Source organism: Diceros bicornis, chromosome 19, assembly GCF_020826845.1.
Source record: "Diceros bicornis minor isolate mBicDic1 chromosome 19, mDicBic1.mat.cur, whole genome shotgun sequence".
NCBI lineage: Eukaryota > Metazoa > Chordata > Mammalia > Perissodactyla > Rhinocerotidae > Diceros > Diceros bicornis.
In genome coordinates, this window is record NC_080758.1 from 26518200 (window position 1) to 26538008 (window position 19809).

Genomic DNA, 19809 nt, shown 5'->3' on the forward strand with positions numbered 1-19809 from the left:
GCGATCATAGCAACATAGTTTCTGAGCACAATTCCCTTTAATCCTCACTACAGCCCCGATAGACATACTCCTCATTTGCAAAGGAAGAAATGAAGGCTCAAGGAAGTGAAGGAGCTTGCCCAGGACCACACAGCTGGCAAGATGAGCCCAGATTCTCACCCCAGTGCCACCTTGAGCTTCCTGGCACAAGACAGAGTTTCCCAAGGCAGACAAGGATCTGGCCTTGGCAGTCAGTGCTGCAGGAGTGAGGAGGGGGAAGAGACCAAGGGGCTGGGGGCAGTCAGGGAAGGCTACCTGGAGGAGGAAGTGTGGACTAGGCCTTGGGACGGAGAGGGTGTGGTATTGTCCAGAGGCCTAGGCCTATTATCGTCCTCCTTTTACAGAACTGGAAACTGAGTCTGCCAAGAGGGAGAGCCAGGATTGGCACCCTGGTTTGTGTGACTCAGAGGTCTATGCTCTCAACCACCACATGATTATGCTTCAAGCTGGCTCCAAATCCAGGGCTCTCCCTGAGCTGTGCCCTCCTCCTCCCTTGTCATGCTCCAGGCTTGGAATGTCTACACCCTCCACGGCATTATTTCTTTAGACTCGGTGACTCTGAGAACCACAACCCGTGGTGGGGCGGGACTGACACCCCCACCCCCAAGTGCAGACCTCCAAAGAACCAAGGACAATAGGCTTGCTCCTCCCAACAGCACCCACTCTTCTCCAATTAACTTGACCAAAAGTAACAAAATCCCAGTTGGTCACACAAGACCAGGAGTACTAGAAAAGTACATTTCAAAGTGATTGATATTCTACAAACATCCCCAAGGGGAGCATGTACCCTGAGAGAGGACCCTGACCCGGGAAAGCTGTCACCCTGAACTAAAGCTTAGAGTGACGGTGCACAAGACGGCCCCAGGGCATCTGTGAAATTTGCAAAGGACCCTGTGCATGGCCGCAGCCTAGAGGGAGAGTGCTGGGAGTGGAAGGGGCCTTTGTCTCAGAGCTCATGGCCCCTGAACTGTGGGGCCCAGACCCACCCCACCCCAGACCTTTGTGGCTGCGGGGGAGTTGACGAGGGCCGGAGAGGTAGGAGGTGAGGTCAGAGAGAACACCAGGGGACCTGCGGGGCCTGGGAGGCGTCACACAGTCTGGCTCTTCCTCCGCGTGCCATGGAAACTTTGGGGAGTTTTGAGCAGAGGCGTGTCCGGATTTGACTTGTGTATTAAAACACCTGCTCAGGCTGCTGTGTGCAAAAGAGAGTGTAGGTGGGCGAGGGAAGAGGCCGCAGAGGACCAGAACCCAGGGAGGAACCGGGTAGGACACCCCTGCAATAATTCAGGCCAAGACGGCGGGGGCTGAGGAGGAGTTGTTAGACGTGGTCAGAGTCTGGAAGTGTTGACAGGATTTCCTGGCAGACGGTTGTGGGAGATGAGGACAGAGGAGTCAAGGAGGACTCCAAGGGCTGGGGCCGGAGCGACTGCATGGACTGTGCTGCCATTTCTCGAGGTGGTGAGGACAGGGGTATTTGAGCTGAATTCTCTCTGACCCCTAATCCCAGAGCAATGAGGTAAACCTAATGCTTTGGCTTCAAGCCTCTCTGTCCCCCTCCTGTAAATCTTATCCACAAGCCATCCATCTATCCATCCAATCATTCAATCATTCATTCATTTGTGTCATTTAACATATGTTCATTAGTAACTACCATGTGGTAAAGATGAAAGGCACTGGACACATGAGGATTAATTAGACTCACAGCCTGCCCTCAAGAAACTGATAATTTGGTGGGGCATTCACAGATCAGCCAACCTTACTCATTCATGTATTCAGTCATTTAGTCACTCAACAAACACTCACTAGCACTTAACTTCTGGCAAGCAAGCTTCGTGGTAGGCATGGAGGATGATCTTACCCTTAAGAAAGTCCTAGTCCCATTGGAGAGCCTGGGATTAGCCATCCTCACCCATCCATTCATTCCTTTATTCATCCACTGAAGAGCTGCCAACATCCAGCCTGTACAGGGTCTGGCAGATGACTCCTGCCGGATGACCCAACAGTGGGTCCTGCTGGGCGTCTCCAAGCAACAAGGCCTCCCTCTGGAGCCCTGGCCTCCCCGCCGAGTTCCACCTGCTGCCCTCGCCATGTGAGCAAGCCCCGGGGGCAGCTGCCAGAGCCCATCACGACACCTCCCCCCAGCATGCTGGGGGCTAACTCTGGTGCCATCTTCCCACAGAAAACCATGAGTCTATCCATCCGGGTGGCCACCCCCGCAACCATCCGCCTGGGTCCCATCTGACCCTTCTTGACACCTGCAGGTCCCAGAACCCAAGATGCATCCACTCTGGAGGCTCCTGGTCCTCCTCAGCTTGCTGGCCTTGCCCTTGGCCCTGCACGAGCAGCCCTGGCCCGGCCCGGCCAACGCCCAGACGGACAGCAAATCTACCCTGGCGAGAAGTAAGCCGAGCCCGAGCTCTGCCCGCTGTCACAGGGAGGGAGGGGAAGCATCGCTGGGCCCCACCCCTGACTTGCTGGGTGACCTTGGGTCAGTCACTTACCCTCTTTTCTTCCTTTTTCCTTAGACCTCACCTCAAGCACAGAGAATTGAGGTTGAGCTGATCATATGCCAATTCACAGCACATCATCTTCACGAATCACCACAAGGCCCCTCGCATGTTTTATTTTATATATTTTCCTGTTTCCCTGTTATCCTGGCTCCCCTTCCCCTCTCCCCTGGCAGTGTGTTTAGTATATGTGTTTAAGTTTGCCCACATCCTTGTGAAACATGCGGTGTTTTGATTTCCATAAATGGTATTGCCCTATAGATCTCATTGTTTTTTCCTGTTTTCACTGGACACCGTGCTGTTGACCTCTGTGGCTTTCGACATGTGCAGAGAGGTCCATGAGATTCATCCATCTCACCGCTGCTTGGCCGTTCCCCTCGGGACGGACTCTTGAGTGTCTATGATTCCCCACTATTCTAAACCACACCGAGATGAGCATCCTTGCACGTGTCTCTGTTAGGATCTGAGGGAGAATTTCTCTGGGATATACCGGGAAAGGGGGTGGCTGGGCCCTAGGGCGGGTGCTAACTCAGTTTAACTAAAGACTGCCAGATTGCTCTCTAGAATGGCTGTGGCGGTCTACACTGGCTCCAGTAATAAACAATCATACCCGTCTCTCCACGTTTCCCAAAACTGGGGAGTATCCATCTGTATCAGTCTACTCAGGCTGCCATAACAAGATACCACAGACCAGGTGGCTAAAACGATGACACTTATTTTCTAACAGTTCTAGAAGCTGGAAGTCCAAGATCGAGGTGCCCACAGGGTTGGTTTCTGATGAAGCCTCTCTTCCTGGCTTGTAGATGGCCACCTTCCCACTGTGTCCTCATGTGGCCTTTCCTTTGTGTGTACACAGAGAGAGAGAGTGCATCCTGCTGTCTCTTCCTCTTCCTCAAGTTTTAACTTGACTTTATCTGATTAGCGGGAAGTTTGAGCATCTTATCATAATTTTGTTAACCATTTTGATTTCTTTGAATTCTCTGTTCTTATCTTTTGTCCATTTTTCTATTTGCTTTCCTGTTTTTTTCTTTTATCCTCCTTGATTTAAGGAAATGTTAATTTATTTTTGACATTAGTCGCTTGTCAGGTCTAAGCGTTGTTAACATTTCTCCCAAAATGTCATCTATTAACATCATTTGCAGGTCCTTTGTTGAACAAGAATATTTTCAAACTCATCACAATTTCATCTTGTGGTTTGTGTTTGATGAGTCCTAAGCCCTTGTCCTTATCCCAGACACATTCTACTTTGTTCTTTCTAATAGCTTTATAGTTTACCTTTCACATTGAGGATTTTAATCCACCCGGAGGCCATCTTTATGTACGTTTACGTATATGAGTTAGAGGTCCAGCTTCCCTTCTCTCCACATAATGAGTCCATTTTCTCAGCCCATCTACTACCTGATCAAGTTTCCAAACACGTGGATTCCCTTCTGAGCTCTGTAATCTGTCTCTGTAACTGTTTCTACACAAATAACATAGTATTTTAAATACTACATCTTTGCAAAATGCTGTTTTGTCTGATAGACCTTCCTTCTTCCGAAGGAATTTTGGAATGTGTTGAGTTCCTTAAAAAAGAAAAAAATCATCGGGAAATTTGATTGGGGTTACATTGAATTTGTTTGTTAGTTTAGAGAGAATTAACATTTTTGTAATGTTAAGTCACACAATCACAAACTTAGTGTATCTTTCAATTTATTCCGATTTTTACCTTATATCACTTAACAGAATTTTAAAACCCTATAAATGTCTTGAGTGTGGTTTGTTAAAGTGATTTCTAGAGAATTTATAGTTTTTGTTGCTACAGTAAATATTACCTAATTTTCTGTTATATTTTCTAGTTGGTATAGATGAGAGGAAAGCTGTTGATTTTTGAAAATTAATCTGCTATCCAAAAGTCTTACTGACCTCTTATTAGTTCTAATAGTTTGTCTTATTAATCTGTTGGATATTCCACCTAAAGAGTTATGTCATCTGCAAATAGTGACAGTTTTCTCTCTTCTCTTCTAAACCTTTTACTTTTTGTGCCCTTTTCTTATCTTCCAGTATAGCTAAGGCTCCTAGAGGAATGGGAATGTATCTAGAATTCTCCACTAAGTATGATATTTCCTGTAGGCTTTTGGAATATAGCTTTTATCATGTTAAGGAAGTCCCCTTATATTCCTAGTGTTCTGAATTTTGCTTAATCATAAATCAGTATTGGCCTTTAACAAATATTTTTTCTACATCTAAAAATTAATCAATTTTTTCCTCTAATCTATTCATGTGATAAATCGTATTAACAGATTTTCTGATGTTGAACCCATCCTAGCATTTCTGGAATAAATACGATATTTTTATAATATACTATAATGATATATTTATAATGTACTATTTTTATAATGTATTGATAATGTATCATACTAAAATATGATATTTATAGGATAATATGATATTTTTATAATATACTATTAGCTATTAGATTTGTTAGCTAATGATTTATTTAGGATTTTAGCACATTTTTCATACATAAAATTGCTGTGTAATTCTCTTTCCTTGTACTGTCTTTGAGGCTGGGCAAGTTGTACTAGCCTCATAAAATGAATGTGGCATCCTCTTATTTTTCTATTTTCTTTCACAATTATTTCTTCATAAAAGTTTGGTAAAACTCTTCCATAAAACCATCTAGATGAAAAGCTTTTTGAGAAGGAGATCTTGCTATTTCTATTTCTTAATGGTTTTAGATTATCTATGTTTCCCATTTTCCCTCATCACAACTTGGCATTTTTTGGTTTGTCATAAATGTATCCATTTCATTTAGGTTATCAAATCTATTCATGTGTAGTTGTGGGCCTTGGTATCCTCATCTGTACAATGGGTGCAGTTGGAATGCTATTTCATGGTGCTGATTTTGAGACTTAAATGAAGGAAAGTATGTACAAAGTGCTTTTCCAACTGTGGATATGTTTATCGCTACAAGCACCTCTCACATATCAGTTAGGGTGCTTAGCTGCAAGTGACAGAAAAGCCAACTCAACCTGGCTTCAACTATAAAGAGTTATTTCATGTAACTGAAAGTCATAGGTAGGACAAGCTCCAGGTTGGGTTCAATCAGCAGCTCAAAGCTGCCATCCAGAACTGGATTTTGTCCTTTTTTTTTTTTTGTGAGGAAGATCGGCCCTGAGCTAACATCTGTTGCGAATCCTCCTCTTTTTGCTGAGGAAGACTGGCCCTGGGCTAGCATCCGTACCCATCTTCCTCCACTTTATATGGGATGCCGCCACAGCATGGCTCGACGAGCAGTGCGTCGGTGTGCGCCCGGGATCCGAACCAGCAAACCCCGGGCCGCTGCAGCAGAGCACACACCCAACCGCTTGCGCCACCGGGCCGGCCCCTGGATTTTGTCCATTTTTAAGCTCTGCTGTCATCTTGGTTTCATCCTAAGGCTGCTGGTCCCCACTGTGGTAGGAAGATGGTGGCCAGTGGCCACTGGAGCTACAGGCTGTCTTGCTCTTTTCCAGCAGGAGAAAGAGAAAGACACCTTCCCCTTGAACATGAAACATAAGATCTTCTGTTTAGGCTGATAGGGCCAACTTGGGTCACATGCCTACTTTAAACCTGAAAGAGCCACTGTGCAATAATGGCTCAGATAATCAACAGCCTCATCTGGACCAGGAATTGGAGAGAGTGCCTGAGTCAAAACAGGGTTAAGATGGGAATGATAGGATGGATGGAATGATAGGAAGGATGCATTGGAAAGTGGGTGGATGGGAGAATGGACGGGAGGATGAATGGATATTAGACAGATGGATAGATGGAGGATGCATGTGAGGATGGATGGACGGGTGGATGGATGGATGGGAGGGTGGATGGATGGATGGATTGATGGATGGATATTGGATAGATGGGTAAATGGAGGATGGATGTGAGGATGGATGGACGGGTGGATGGATGAGTGGGAGAGTGGATGGATGGATGGATTGATGGATGGATATTGGATAGATGGATAGGCGGAGGATGGATGTGAGGATGGACAGGTGGATGGATGGATGGGAGGGTGGATGGATGGATGGATTGATGGATGGATATTGGATAGATGGGTAAATGGAGGATGGATGTGAGGATGGGTGGGTGGGTGGATGGATGAGTGGGAGAGTGGATGGATGAGTGGGAGAGTGGATGGATGGATGGATATTGGATAGATGGATAGGCGGAGGATGGATGTGAGGATGGGTGGGTGGATGGATGGATGGGAGGGTGGGTGGATGGATGGATTGACGGATTGATATTGGATAGATGGATAGGCGGGTGGATGGATGGAAGGATACTGCATTAGCAACTACTAGTGTCTGCTGCTCACAAATTCCCACATTCTACTATCATCATTAACCAAGACCTATTGAGAGTTCTAGGCATACCTACAGGTTCACTCTATCCTTGAAACTATTTGGTTAATACATGTCTCTCCTACTAGACAGAAAATGGATCTGTGTCTTTAGGCCCAACACAGGGCCTAACACTCAGTAGATGCTCAATAAATATTCTTTGCATGAATGGTCTCAATATTCCTCACAAGAATCCTATGAGATGGGTATTATCACTGCCCCTATTATCCAGACGAGGAAATCAAGACTTGGGTTGGTGACAAAACTTGGAATTGAACCCAGATCTGTGGCTCCAGACACACTTTCTTGTTGTCTTGACATAGGTGCTGAAAGGGGGTCTGGGAGCTGGCCCTGGGGGAAGGGGATGAGTCTCTGCAGTAAACCATAGCTCTCAGTGTGGGACCTGACCATAGGAGGGTCAAGTCAGTGAGATACACGTGCCCAGTGGGGAGCTCCGAGGTTTGTCGGAGCTGGGCCTGCAGCCTGGGCAAGGAGTCAGAGCCAAGAGAGGCAGGACTGAAGTGTGTCCACAGCTTTTAAAATTACCTTCCTTTTGGGATTCATTCTTTTATGCTGGTATCCCCACTCAGTCCTGCAGTTTATTCCATGCACGGCGTGGGAGGATTGACGTTTGTTCTCTCCTGATTTGCCCACCTATTTCTCTCTTCAACATTGGTCGTGCTCTACATCCTGGATGTTAGGCTCTGTGTCCTAGATTCAGGGACACGGCACTGGGGGAACTTTCAACCACAACATCTCCTGCCAGCCCCTCTGCAGGTGTGTCACATCAACTCTGCAAAGCACAATTCCACAAATGAAGAATGTGGGTCCTGGGGTTGGGGGTGGTGGAATGACATGTGCCAATCACCCAGCAAGAAGTGGGAGCACCAGCCTGCCATCTAGGCCTCCTGACTCCAAACCCCCCACCTTGTCCATGACATTGTGCCATGTCACCCGTGCCTTGTCCATTTCCAGTTATTGCCCAGGGCCTCATGAAGCACAACGCAGAGGGCCGAATCCAGAACATCCGCCTCCTAGACAGTCTGAATGCCTCGGGCCAGATGGCCCCAGGGGTGGTGGGCTGGTTGATTGGCAGCATGGGCCTCCAGCAGCACCAGGAAGGCAGGTGAGACCCTGAACCCCACCCCTGGCCAGGAGACTCTATAAAGCTCTGCATCAGAGAGCAGAGCCGAGGGGATGGGGGTGCCAAGCCTGTGAATAGGGAAGGCACAGGGAGATTAGAAGGAGGAGGCGTGAGGCCCAATACAAGAGGAGCAGAGGCCCAATACAAGGGGAGCAGAGGCTCAATACAAGGGGAGCAGAGGCCCAATACAAGGGGGCATTTGGAGAGGTGGCGTATCAGGATGATTAAAAGTGAAGGCTTGGGAGTAACAGTTTCTGCATTTAAATCCTGGCTCTGCTGTCAACCTTGGGGAAATTGCTGGACCACTCTGGCCTCATCCATAATATGGGCCCCCAGAGCACAGCCTGGATAAACATTTGAGGTGCCAAGGAACCCAGAAGTAGAATCAGACATTTGAACCCCACTCTTTTGCTTGACAGCTGTGTGACTCTGGGCAAGCCATCCGAGCTCCCTGAGCTTCAGCCTCGAGTCTTCATCAGTGAAATGGGCGTACTAGCCGTCCCTGCCCCCAGGAGTCGTTGGGAGCTTTCTCTGCTGCACACAGTGGATGCACCGCCACTGGTCGCTACATTAACCTCGCAGAGCTGGGCCTGTCCTGCTCACCTCCCTTTTCCCTCAGCTTCCCACTCTCGCAGCTGCTCAACTGCAACCCCGTCACTCCAGCCTGCTGTGCCCTTGAGCTCCCGCCTCTCTGATTCACATCCCTCACTGTCTCTACTGTCATGAGCGCCAGTGCTCACCAGCAGGGGTTTCCTCGATGTATGTGGCCACAACCACTGCCCTTCATTCATTCCTTGAACAATTGTTACAATCATTCATTGAGTGCCTACTGCATACTAGGATCTGGGTTGGGTACTGGGAATACAGCTGTAAATAAGCACAGGGTCACGGCTTTTTTGGATCTTATATCCTAGTTAGTGAGAGAGGTCATGAAAGTAAATAACTAATTTCAGATGGAGGGATATATTGAAGACAAATTTAGCAAGGTAAGGGGTGAGAGAGGGTGAGAGGGCTGATCAGGAGGACTTTTCTAAAGGGGTAACCCTTAAGTAGAAACTTGAATGAAGAGAAGGAAGCAAGTGACATGGAGGATATGGGGAGTGGTGAGTGCAAAGGCCCTGAGGTAGGAAGGATATTGGTGTGTTTGAGGAAGAGAAAAAGTCCTGTGTGGCTGGGTGAGAAGGGGGAGGGTGGTAGGGGAATGGGGCTGCGGAGGCAGGTGGGGCCAGACCTGCAGGTCTTAAGGGCTATGTTGTGGTGTTTGGATTTTATTCCAGGAGCAGTGAGAAACGAGTGGAGAATGTTGAGTGACAGGGAGTGTTAGGGCCCCTCTGGCTGCCACATGGAGAATAGTTTGTAGAGATGCCAAGTTTGTGGCAAGGAGCCCAGAAACTAGAGCATCTCTGGGCAAGAAGTGATGGTGACCTGGACCAGAGGTGGGGAGAAGTGGCCAAATTCAGGATCTATTTTGCAAGCAGAGCCAACGTGATTCGCTAATGGGTTGCATGTGGAAGTGAGGGCTGGCGAGGTCACAGACGGCTCCTGGGGTCTGGGACTGGGCATCTGGGCGATAGGGCCATCTAGTAGAGGGGAGGCTTGGTCTGAGAACAGGCCTGGGGTCTGGGTCTACGGTGGGCTGTGGGTTAGACAATCAGCCATGTGGATCTGTCAGGGCTCTCTGGGACAGTGTGCAGCCCGGGCTCCTGCAGGGGGCTCCTGCCCTTGGAGCATCTGTGAAAGGATCTGACTCCAAGTCCCACTGCCAGGCCCTTTTTTAGACGGGCTGGCCTTGTGTGTCAACCCGAGGCCTTGACGTGTGAGGTCCCTCACTCTCGCGGGGTCTCTGCTCTTTCCTTGTGCAGCGCCAACGTCACCAATGTTCAGCTGGACTATGGCGAGATCCGGATGTCTTTCCGTAAGGAGTGGTTCTCCGCAAACATCTCCGTTGAATTCGAGGCTGACCTGAGACTGTGAGTTGTACAGAAGTAGGGTCTGAGGGGTGCTGTTCCTCCTAACCGGGACCTGGGAGCTGGGGGGGCGGGGAGGGGAATTTGGCAACCTGGAAACCCAGATCTTTCTGACTCCAACCTGGTTTCCAATCCTGGTTTCTGAACTCACTCGCTGTGTGATCTTGGGCAAGTCACTTCACATCTCTGAGCCTTGGTTTCTTCAGCTGACATGTGGATGGCGATCACTGGTCAGTGGAGGCAGGTCACTTGTTCATTTAAAGTTATGTGACTTCACTACACTGATTTAAGAAAAAGAGAGAAACTCTAATTATCTCAACACTCTTCCCTCCTCCTGTTCAAACTATCCTTTAACATCCACTGCACCCAAGGAAAGGCTGCAGCTAAACGGTGAAGGTTTTAAAAATAAGATTAACTCTCAATTTCTGAATTTCCAAAGGCCCCTAATCTGGTCTATGTAAAGGACTTCAGAAGCTGCTCTGGCTCGCAGCAGTTTTCTCCTTAATCACTGACCGCAGGGTTTAACATGCAGGCAACCAGGGGCCCACTGGGCTGGTTTGTCGAAAGAACCACTCTTCCCCTTGGCTGTTTCCACCTCCTTCTCCTCCTCCGTCTCCAGCCCTTTCCCCTCCACCTGGTCTCTCTCGTCCCCAGGCCCCTCAATAACAAGATCATAACGGCGCATGCGCGCGTGCACCTCGCTGTGGAGTTCTGGCTGGAGAAAGACGAGTTCGGCCGGAGGGATCTGGTGATAGGCAATTGCCGCGTGCAGCCCGGCAGCGTCCGCACCACAATCCTGACTGAGTAAGGTCCCAGCTGGCCTTCCCCAGGGTGACCGGCCCTAGCTGCGGCCATGGTCTCCACCACCTCCCGGATGAGCCCAAAACGGATCTCACCCTTTGCCGGGGATCTGCTCCTCCCCCCCGAGTCCCCATCCCAGTAACGGGCCTGCCGCCCTCCCAGAAGCCGGACTCTTCAGCCTCATTCCCTCCAGCCCCTCTTCACCGGCTCCCATCAATGACCTCCTGGCAGCCCCCACTTGCTCCCTCTCTCTCTGTCCCCACAGCCGCTGCACCCGGCACATCCTGGACAATTGCGGGAGCCTCCTCCGGCTTCCCCTGACTCGGACCTCACCTCCTTCAGTCTGTTCTCTCCCTGCAGCAGAAGTAACTTTCTAGCACAGAAATCTGGTCTTGTCCCCGCCGCTGCTCCAAACCCTCCAATGGTTCTCCAGTGCCCTCTGGATGAACAGCAAACAGCTGAATGTCACTCAAGGCCCTGCTGTCCTCTCCCCTGCCCTTATCTGCAGCCCTTTGCCCACTAGTCTCTTGGAAGGACCCACCCCTCCATCAACACGCCATGCATTTTCACCTCATCCGGCCTTTGCACATGCTGATCCTTTGCCTGGAATACCCCTCCCTTCTTCTCTAAAGCTCCTCCTCATCACTCATTCATTCAACAGATATTTACTGAGAACCTGCTATGTGCCAGGCATGGTGTGCTTGATGCTAGGGATACAGTAGTGAACAAGACCTATACCCCGGCTGGCCAAGTCTGCCAACCTCAATAGGCTGCGTCCCTCGAGGGCAAGATTTGTGTCAGATTTCTCTCTGTAATTCCAGAAGGCTGAAAGCAACTAGTCTTTAGAGGATGTCCATTCATTTATTTATCAGACATTCACTGAATGCCTGGATCATGCCAGACGTTCATGGAGAGGACAGTGCAGGGGGAAGACTGTGGACCCTGGAGCTCTGCTGACCTGGTTCTAATCTAATCAGCACGTACTACCTGTGTGACCTGAGACAAGTCACATCATCTCTCTGAGTTGTCCCTTTGATGATGGCTGATGGTGACAGGGCTGGCTGAGGATTCAATGACTGTGTGAGGTGTACTCAACACTTAGCACCTGGTGTTGGTACTGCCTGAATTTATCTGTCCATTCTGTACATCTGCCTCTCTTCCTAGAGATAGCCCACCAAAGATGAAACATTTTCTCCGCAACCTCAGAGAGAACTTGGAAAAGGTTATCCCACACCTGGTAGAAAGTCAGGTACGCCTGAGAAAAATATTTTCACCTTGGGCATCCTTGAATCTGAGGGTTGGGGCATATAGATTGGCAGCTCAGCAAAGAGTTTCAAACCCTGGGTTTCAGAACCTGAAAGATCTCAATTAAAAATTTCAGTTTTGCCATCTACTGGCTGGGTGTCCTTGGGCAAGTGACTTAGCCTCGCCGAGCCTCAGTTTCCCTATCTGTAGCATGGGAACCATTATGGTCCCTATCTCACAGAGCTGTCACGTGGATTCAGAGACAAAGCATGAAAGTTCTGTGCATGGCATGCGGTTGGCATTCAATACAACGGTTCTTGCCATGATTTCTTGTGGAAATCCAGTGGAGGCTAAGCTTCCAGCCACAGGCCTAGTTTTCTAGTTTTCTCTAGTTTTCTTTTCCTAGTCCCTGGTCTGATCCTTCTCTCTGTGCTGGTGGCCCAGGTGTGTCCTCTGATTGGTGAAGTCCTCAGGCAGCTGGATGTGAAACTGCTGAAAAGCCTCATGGGTGAGTGTCTGCGTCTGTCCGGGGAGGAGGACTCAGAGTTGGCAAATGGCTAGAAGAGCTCCCAGTAAGGCCTGCTGAGGGCTGTCTGCAGGTGCTCTGAGGACACTTAGAGGTGACCATATGATGATGGTCATTACTGTCCCTTGAGAAAGCTGGGACAGCAGAGGTGTTGCTATCAACCAGGCTGTGCCCCACCGAGTCACCCAAACCTACCGGTTACCAGAGATTGTGGCTTCTCCCAAGGTTTCCACTCAATCCTTTAGGGATCACTGGCCCCACCCCAAACTGAGACTACCCCTCTTGAGTTGCAGATAAACAGATATGGTCCCTGCCCTCACGGGGCTCACAGTCTAGTGAATGGAAGACATAAGAGCGCATAACGAGATGTCACTTGGAAAGTGTTCTAACACGAACACTCCTGGCACTGGCCCTTGGTGGGCATGGATGGATGAGTCCCCTTCAGCGTGGACCTGGGATATGGAGGGGCAGACACACTGGTAACTGACACCGCCTCTTCTCCTTGCAGAACAGGCTGCTTCTCATGAACCCAACCAACTGTGAATCCAGCCAGCCTTCCACACACCAGACTCGAGTGTCCTCCAGCTACCCAGGGATGACCAGGAGATTCCACGTCTGGGGACCTTAGGTCTCCCTCAGAGTGGGGCTTCCACTGCCCCAAAAACCTTTGCCACAGGCCCTGTGGACATCCTGTCCTCTTCCATAATAAATTCTAGCTCTGAAGGGCACAGAGGTCCCTCAGCCCGGGCCCTGAGGTTTGGGTTCCAGAAGTCAAACTTGACGAAGGTCCATTCTGAGGCTAAACATACCTGGGTTTGCTCATCAGCCCAGAAATATGTGAGAACATACTCTTTCTTTTCCTGTAATTTGCAGCCAGAAGCCCATCTATGAGTTTGCTCATCAACGCAGGAAAGGTCCTGTTGAGATTGCCCATACCCTCATTCAGTCCGCCTACACTTATCGAGCACCTCCTATGCGCCAAGCACTTTGCTGGGCTCTAGGGAGTGTAGAGAAAGGGTGATGGAGTGGAGAAACATAAACGTTGACACTGAACGGATCTGAGTTCAAATTCAGTCCAGCCCAAAGAGCAGTTCCATGAGAGTACGGACCATGTGCATCAGGGAGGCCGATGACCCGCCACCCCAGTGCAGGGCTGGCATAGCATGTGAACTCCGCAAATATCTGAGGCTAAACGGTGGATGAACCCTGGTCTTATAACTCACTAGCTGTGTTTGCGACAAGCCAGTTTCCCTTTTGCTCTTCCTCATCTGCAAAGTAGGAATAGAAATCTCACAGGGTGCGGAGAGGCAGGAGCCCTCACACTGCTGGTGGGAGGTGAGTCGTACGACCGCTTTATAAAACCGGGTGGTAACATCTACAAAAGTGCAGCGTATGCTGCTCTCTGACCCAGCAATTCCCCTCCCAGGCATGTGCTCAACAGGAATACGTGTGCGTGGGCACAATAAGACGTGTACAGGATTGCTTATAGCAGCAGTGGTCATAATAGGCCCAAAGTAACAACTCCCTAAATGCCCATTAAAAGAGTGGCTAAATAGAGAGGGTAAATATCTTGTGGGATAGTCACCCAGTGGAATGCTCGATCGTAATGAAAATGACCTCCGACTACACACAACCACACGATGGAACTCATGCGCATCGTGCAGCCCGACACAAAGGAGCACATTGCATCTCCCGTTTATGTCAAGCTCAAAAACAGCAGAACGAATCCACACTGTCAGAGGGCAAGACAGTGGTTACCCTGGGGAGAGGGTTCGTGCCTGGGAGGGGTGCAAGGGGCTTCTGGAGAACAGGTCACGTTCTGTTTCTTGATCTGAGTGCTGGTTATGGGGAGGATGTTCAGCTTATGAAAATTCATTGAGCTATTTAGTTATGTGTGTTTTTCTTATGGATGTTACACTTTAGCAAAATTTTTTTTTTTTTGATGAGGAAGATTCATGCTGAGGTAACATCTGTTGCCAATCTTCTTCTTCTTTTGCTTGAGGAAGATTAGCTCTGAGTTAACATCTGTGCCATTCTTCCTCTATTTTGTATGTGAGTCGCCACCACAGCATGGCTTGACAAGTGGTGTAGGTCCGTGCCTGGAATCCTAACCCGTGAACCCAGGCTGCCAAAGCAGAGCATGCTGGACTTAACCACTATGGCGTGGGGCCAGCCCCTAACAAAAATTTTTTATTTTTATTTTTTTATGAGGAAGATCTGCCCTGAGCTAACATCCGTTGTCAATCCTCCGCTTTTTGCTGAGGAAGACTGGCCCTGGGCTAACATCCGTGCCCATCTTCCTCTACTTTATATGGGACGCCGCCACAGCATGGCTTGACAAGCAGTGTGTCGGTGCGCGCCTGGGATCCAAACCTGCGAACCCCAGGCTGCTGAAGCAGAGTGCCAGCACTTAACCGCTTGTGCCACTGGGCTGGCCCCACTAACAAAAATTTTTAAAATAAAAAATATTTACCATGCAGGACGTTTGTAAGAGTATGTGGAAAAAATTTGCAATATGTTTGTCATGTGCTAGGTCCATGGGAAATGCTTATTGAAAGTCACTTAATTCATTGTTAATTATTTGACTAATGACTCTTCAATTCTTAAATATTGATTCCTGCCCTCCTCCACCCAAGGGGCGAGAAAGTATACTGACAAATCAAGGGGAGATAACACAGACATATTAATAATAGTAGCACACACATGCTAAGACTTGGCGTGTGCCAAGCTTGGTGCTCAGAGCTTCCATTCAGCATCTCAGCAAATCCTCACAGCAACCACGTGAAGTGCAAAACTGCTGTCCTATTTTATGCATGAGGACACTGGGGCTCAGAGACAGAAAGTCATTTGCCCAAGGTCACACAGCGAGGAAAGACCAAATTGACTGCGCTCAGGCAGCCAGACTCTGGAACCCACACTCCTGACTACGGTAAATTCCCCTCCAGTCTTCCCTCCCTTCCTTCTAACACCCACCCACCCACTGAGGGGAAAATGGTGAAATACACGTTCGGCTGGATTGACAAGCTCAAACAAGGAAGTGTCAACAGCTCGGAGATGAGAACAGGGCAAGAGAGCTCCATGTCTCCATCTTTCAAATCAGACTCCCTAATCTGAAATGCTTCACTGGGGGTTTATAATCCTAAATGCCCATGGTCGCACAGATGACTCTCCTGGACAGCCTGAGTTTGTGGGGTTTTTCTTGCTCGCGATTCAAAGAGCAAACATGGGAGGGTGGGGCCCATCCTCCAGCGAGGTGGCCTGCTCTCTGTGAAGGCTGCTTTTGTCTGCCTTCGTCCTGACCCCTCTGGGGGCAGATCGGGGGCCTCCTTGGGTTTCTCCCATTCTGTTTTGTTTCCATTTAAGGTTCACGGAGCCGTGGACTCATCCTGTTTTCTCCTGAAAGAGCTTGTTGCACGATGGACCTCTATTATGACACTGGGGTCTGGGGTGGGGGGTAATTTAAGCAGAAATTCAGCCCTGAGTGCTCGGAAGCTTGCTCCAACCCTCCCTGTCTGTGCATGTAACTTCCACGGCCTTCCATTACAGAGCTCCAACTCTGTGCCAGGGATTGGGCTGCGGGCTGCGTGTTGCCGCATTTAACCCTCTCCCAGCCCCGGGACGTGGGTGCCGTCAGCTCCACATGATAGATGAGGAAACCGAGGCTGGAAGAGGGGAAGCATCTTACCCACAGTCGTCAGCTGGGCCAAGCTTGGAACCCCCGCTGCCTGATTTGTCAGGGGTGGGGAGGCTCCAGAGAACACGAGCAGGTACCTTCTGAACTGAAGACCCTGGGACGCAGACTTGCTCCTGAAGTTGACAAGGCAGAAGCTGGACAGCCCCCGTGACAGTCTGACATCACCTCTTCCCTCTGAGGTGACCTTGGGCAGGTCACTGTCTTCCCTGAGCCTCAGTGTCCCCACAGGGTTCTTAGAGATGGGGGAGAGCACTAGTGTCTCGTAGAGAGCTATTATTATTAGCTGTAAATGTAGGTGAGAAGACTAATCTCCAAGACAAGTGGAACTTGACTTAAGTAAACTCTGCTTAGAAAATATATTTTCTCATCAAAATTGGAGCACTTAGCTCTCTGTGAACTCTTTTGGCTCTCTGCCCCTCAGCAAAACCACTGGGGTTTCTAAAGCCATCTGAAGACCCCCCTGAGCCCCCCACCTAACCTCGCTCCTAGGAAACAGAACCAGCCTCGCACTCCTGAGTTCTGGAGAACAGACCTTGCGTAGGTCAGAGCCTCTTGAAAAATAAAATTAACTCTGCCCTTTAAAAATGGATCTCTTGATTCACAAAAACGATAGCAGTAAGGCTCTCAACCACAACCGCAATCTGATATGTAGGAAGAAAAGGGCACCGCCTGCAGTTTCCGAGGAACACGGTGGGAAGGCACTGACGTCACCAACGTGGAAAACACTCTCTCGAGATGTCAGCGGCGTGTCCTTCCACATTTCCTCATGCCCCACGGCTCCCGCCCTGCTCGGGGCAGCGGAACATGCAGGCCTGTGGCTTCAAGAAAGAGCAGCTTCAGCAGAAGCAGAGACAAGGCTTTTGAGTTCCCAAAGCCTGGGTCTTGGACAACGGTAGTGACCGAGAACAGATCAGTGGATAAGGGGAGGGTGTGACTAGAAAAGGGCAGGGTGAGTGGTTTTGGGGGTGATGGAACTGTTCTATGTCCTGATTACTATGGTGGTTACATAAAACTACCCATGTGTTAAAATTTATAGAAATATACACCAAAAGAAAAAAGCTAATTTTACTGTAGGTTAACTAAAAAAAATTTTTTTTAAGTCTGGGTTTTCCAATTTCAAAACTCAGAGCATCGGAGACATCAAGAATAGTACATGTATAATGAATCAAAGCAAGGTTTCCTGCCCCCAAGACTAGAAAATTCCCCATGTTGGGTTGGTGGAGTGTGAGAATCCAAAAGAAATGAAGAGAACAGAGTTCTGGCGGGTTGTGGAAAGTGCTCATGCCCTCGCTACTCCCCAGGCAAAACTTGGCCTGGGAGGAGGGATGGCGGAAACTGCACATCGATGGATTCAAGGACAGAGGGCGTCTCTGCCCTCGTTCCCTTCCAGAGCCAAGAGAGGTGACAAGACCCTGGGGAGAGAAGGTAAACTGGAGGGTCTAGGTGGGTCCAGGCAAGCGGGCTGGGGTGGCCCCGATGGTCCCGCCCAAGGAATCAAGAAACAGCAGGACAATTTGGGGTGTCTAACAAGGGAGTGAGAAGTGAATGCTAAATCAAAGGGGCCTTTCACACGGGAGGGGAGCACAGCGTCTCGGCAGTCAGGGGGCCAGACGGCATGTGGATTTCTCTGGATTTCCAGTCAACACAGGGACAGGGCAGCCTCCTTCAGATGGCTTGGCACAAATGAAGCCTCTAGAACAGAAAGAAAACCGCAGCGGAAAATGGGGAAGTTTCTGTTACCCAGCAAAATGGCATTTGATATGGTAACAAAGAGCTGCATTAGAAAGAAAAACGTATAGACACCTGAGTTTATGACCTGAGATTCCTACCCTCTCCCCCGACGTTACCCCCCACAGCCCTATGACGTAGATACTGTCTTCCCATTTCACAGATGTAGAAAGTGAAGTTCAGGTATTGGAGTGACTTACCCAGGGTCACAGGATTTGAACAAGGGCCATCTGTGCCCAAATCCAGCCCCTTTCTGCTATAATAACATAAGCAGCCTCCTGGCTTCAGACCAGAGGCTGTTAGCTGTCCGGTAACTGGCCACTCAAACTTGAATCAATCCCTTGACCTATCTGCCTCAGTTTCACCCAAAAGATGGTAGCAACCTGACCCAACCCATAAGAGTTGGACCAAGATAACAGAAAATGGGACGCCTTTGAGGATGACGAACTGTGGGAAGACTCTAGTGAGTGCTCGAAGGGATAGTTGAGTTCAAAGCCACTGCCCAGGCCCCTTGGAGGCGTTGACCGGGCTCTCATACGATGTGGGAGCAGTTCCAGTGAAGGCCTGATGGAGGAGAGGCAGTGTGGCTCACTGGTTACAGGGGCGTCAGACATGGGAGCGAATTCTGACTCCATCACTCACTTGCTGTGTGTCTCTGGGAGGTAGTCACCCTCTCTGAACCTTGAGGGAAAACAATACCAACCACTCCTGAGAAAGACGAGGTTCAAATATGGAGAGCACCTGGCACACAGTAGGTGCTCGATAAATGCATGTTTCCTCCTTCTCTCTCCACTTTTTTGCTTATAAGGTGTTAGCTTTTGCAGGGCAAGACCTGCTCTCGCTGGTCTAAGACCTTGATCTCTCCATGCCTCAGTATTTTCATCTGTAAAATAGACTCCAGAGGCCCAAGTGGTGAGGACAAATGCCTGATTCCTTCATTTGGGGAAGGGAAGAAGAAGGGTAAAGGTAGAGACCAGGGTGCAGAGCATCTCTCAGGCCTGGGAACCTGGAAAGACTTTTCCAGGATATAAAAGTGAAATTTCAAGAGAGCATGAAATTCACAGTCAGTGAGCAAAATGGTCAGTGAGTGTCCAGAAGGCGTCTTCATCTCTCAGCACAGTGACTCAGAGAAAGGTCCGGAGTGTAAATGCCTTGGCCCCACGTCCACGTGCAACTCTGGACGTGTCCACTCATACTCTGAGCCTCAGTTTCCCTCTTGTAAATGGGGGTACTTACTCCCACCTCATCCACGGTTATGAGGATTCGTGAGATGCTGTATGTAAAAAACAATGCGGGGTCTGTCATGCAGCGAGAGCTTGGCAAGTGTTAACTGTTGACACTGTTTTTGTTATTATTTTTATCCAATGAACTGAGTTCTAGCTCTGCCACATCCTCTCTGCGTCTTTGGGCACTTGTTCCTGCTGGGCCTCAGTTTGCTCCTCTGAGGAGGAGCCGCACCCCGTCCTTCCCAGAGTTTTGGTGAGGCCGTAACGCCCCCAGCATGGAACTGTCATGCAACAGGGACTCAGAAAGTCCCAGATGTAGGGAAATCAGAGACAGTTTCTCTTTCTGACACTTTGGAGAGAAAGAATTGGACCAGGAACGGAAAAGGGCCTAGATACGAGCCTGAAGTCCCTTCCTGGCTCCGTCTGGCTGCCTTTCACAGTGTCCCAAATTTAATCTTCCAGGCCACCTCGGAGCATGGGTCCCCAGCCTGAGGCCCACTCATGAAACCATGAAGTCTTGAGAAACACCCCCATCTCAAGTTTTTCTCTGTTTAACTTACCGATCAAATGG

The 19809-nt window shown here is 49.3% G+C and overlaps 1 protein-coding gene across 1 annotated transcript; it reads left to right on the plus strand.

Annotated features, from left to right (window-relative positions):
- The first annotated feature begins 2315 nt into the window (after positions 1–2315).
- On the plus strand, positions 2316–13133 carry BPIFA3 (BPI fold containing family A member 3). The gene is made up of 7 exons (XM_058562133.1): positions 2316–2439; positions 7883–8033; positions 9830–10021; positions 10673–10822; positions 11984–12068; positions 12509–12572; positions 13099–13133. Exons 1-7 carry the CDS (start codon positions 2316–2318, stop codon positions 13131–13133), a joined length of 801 nt encoding a protein of 266 aa, XP_058418116.1.
- The last annotated feature ends 6676 nt before the right edge of the window (positions 13134–19809 follow it).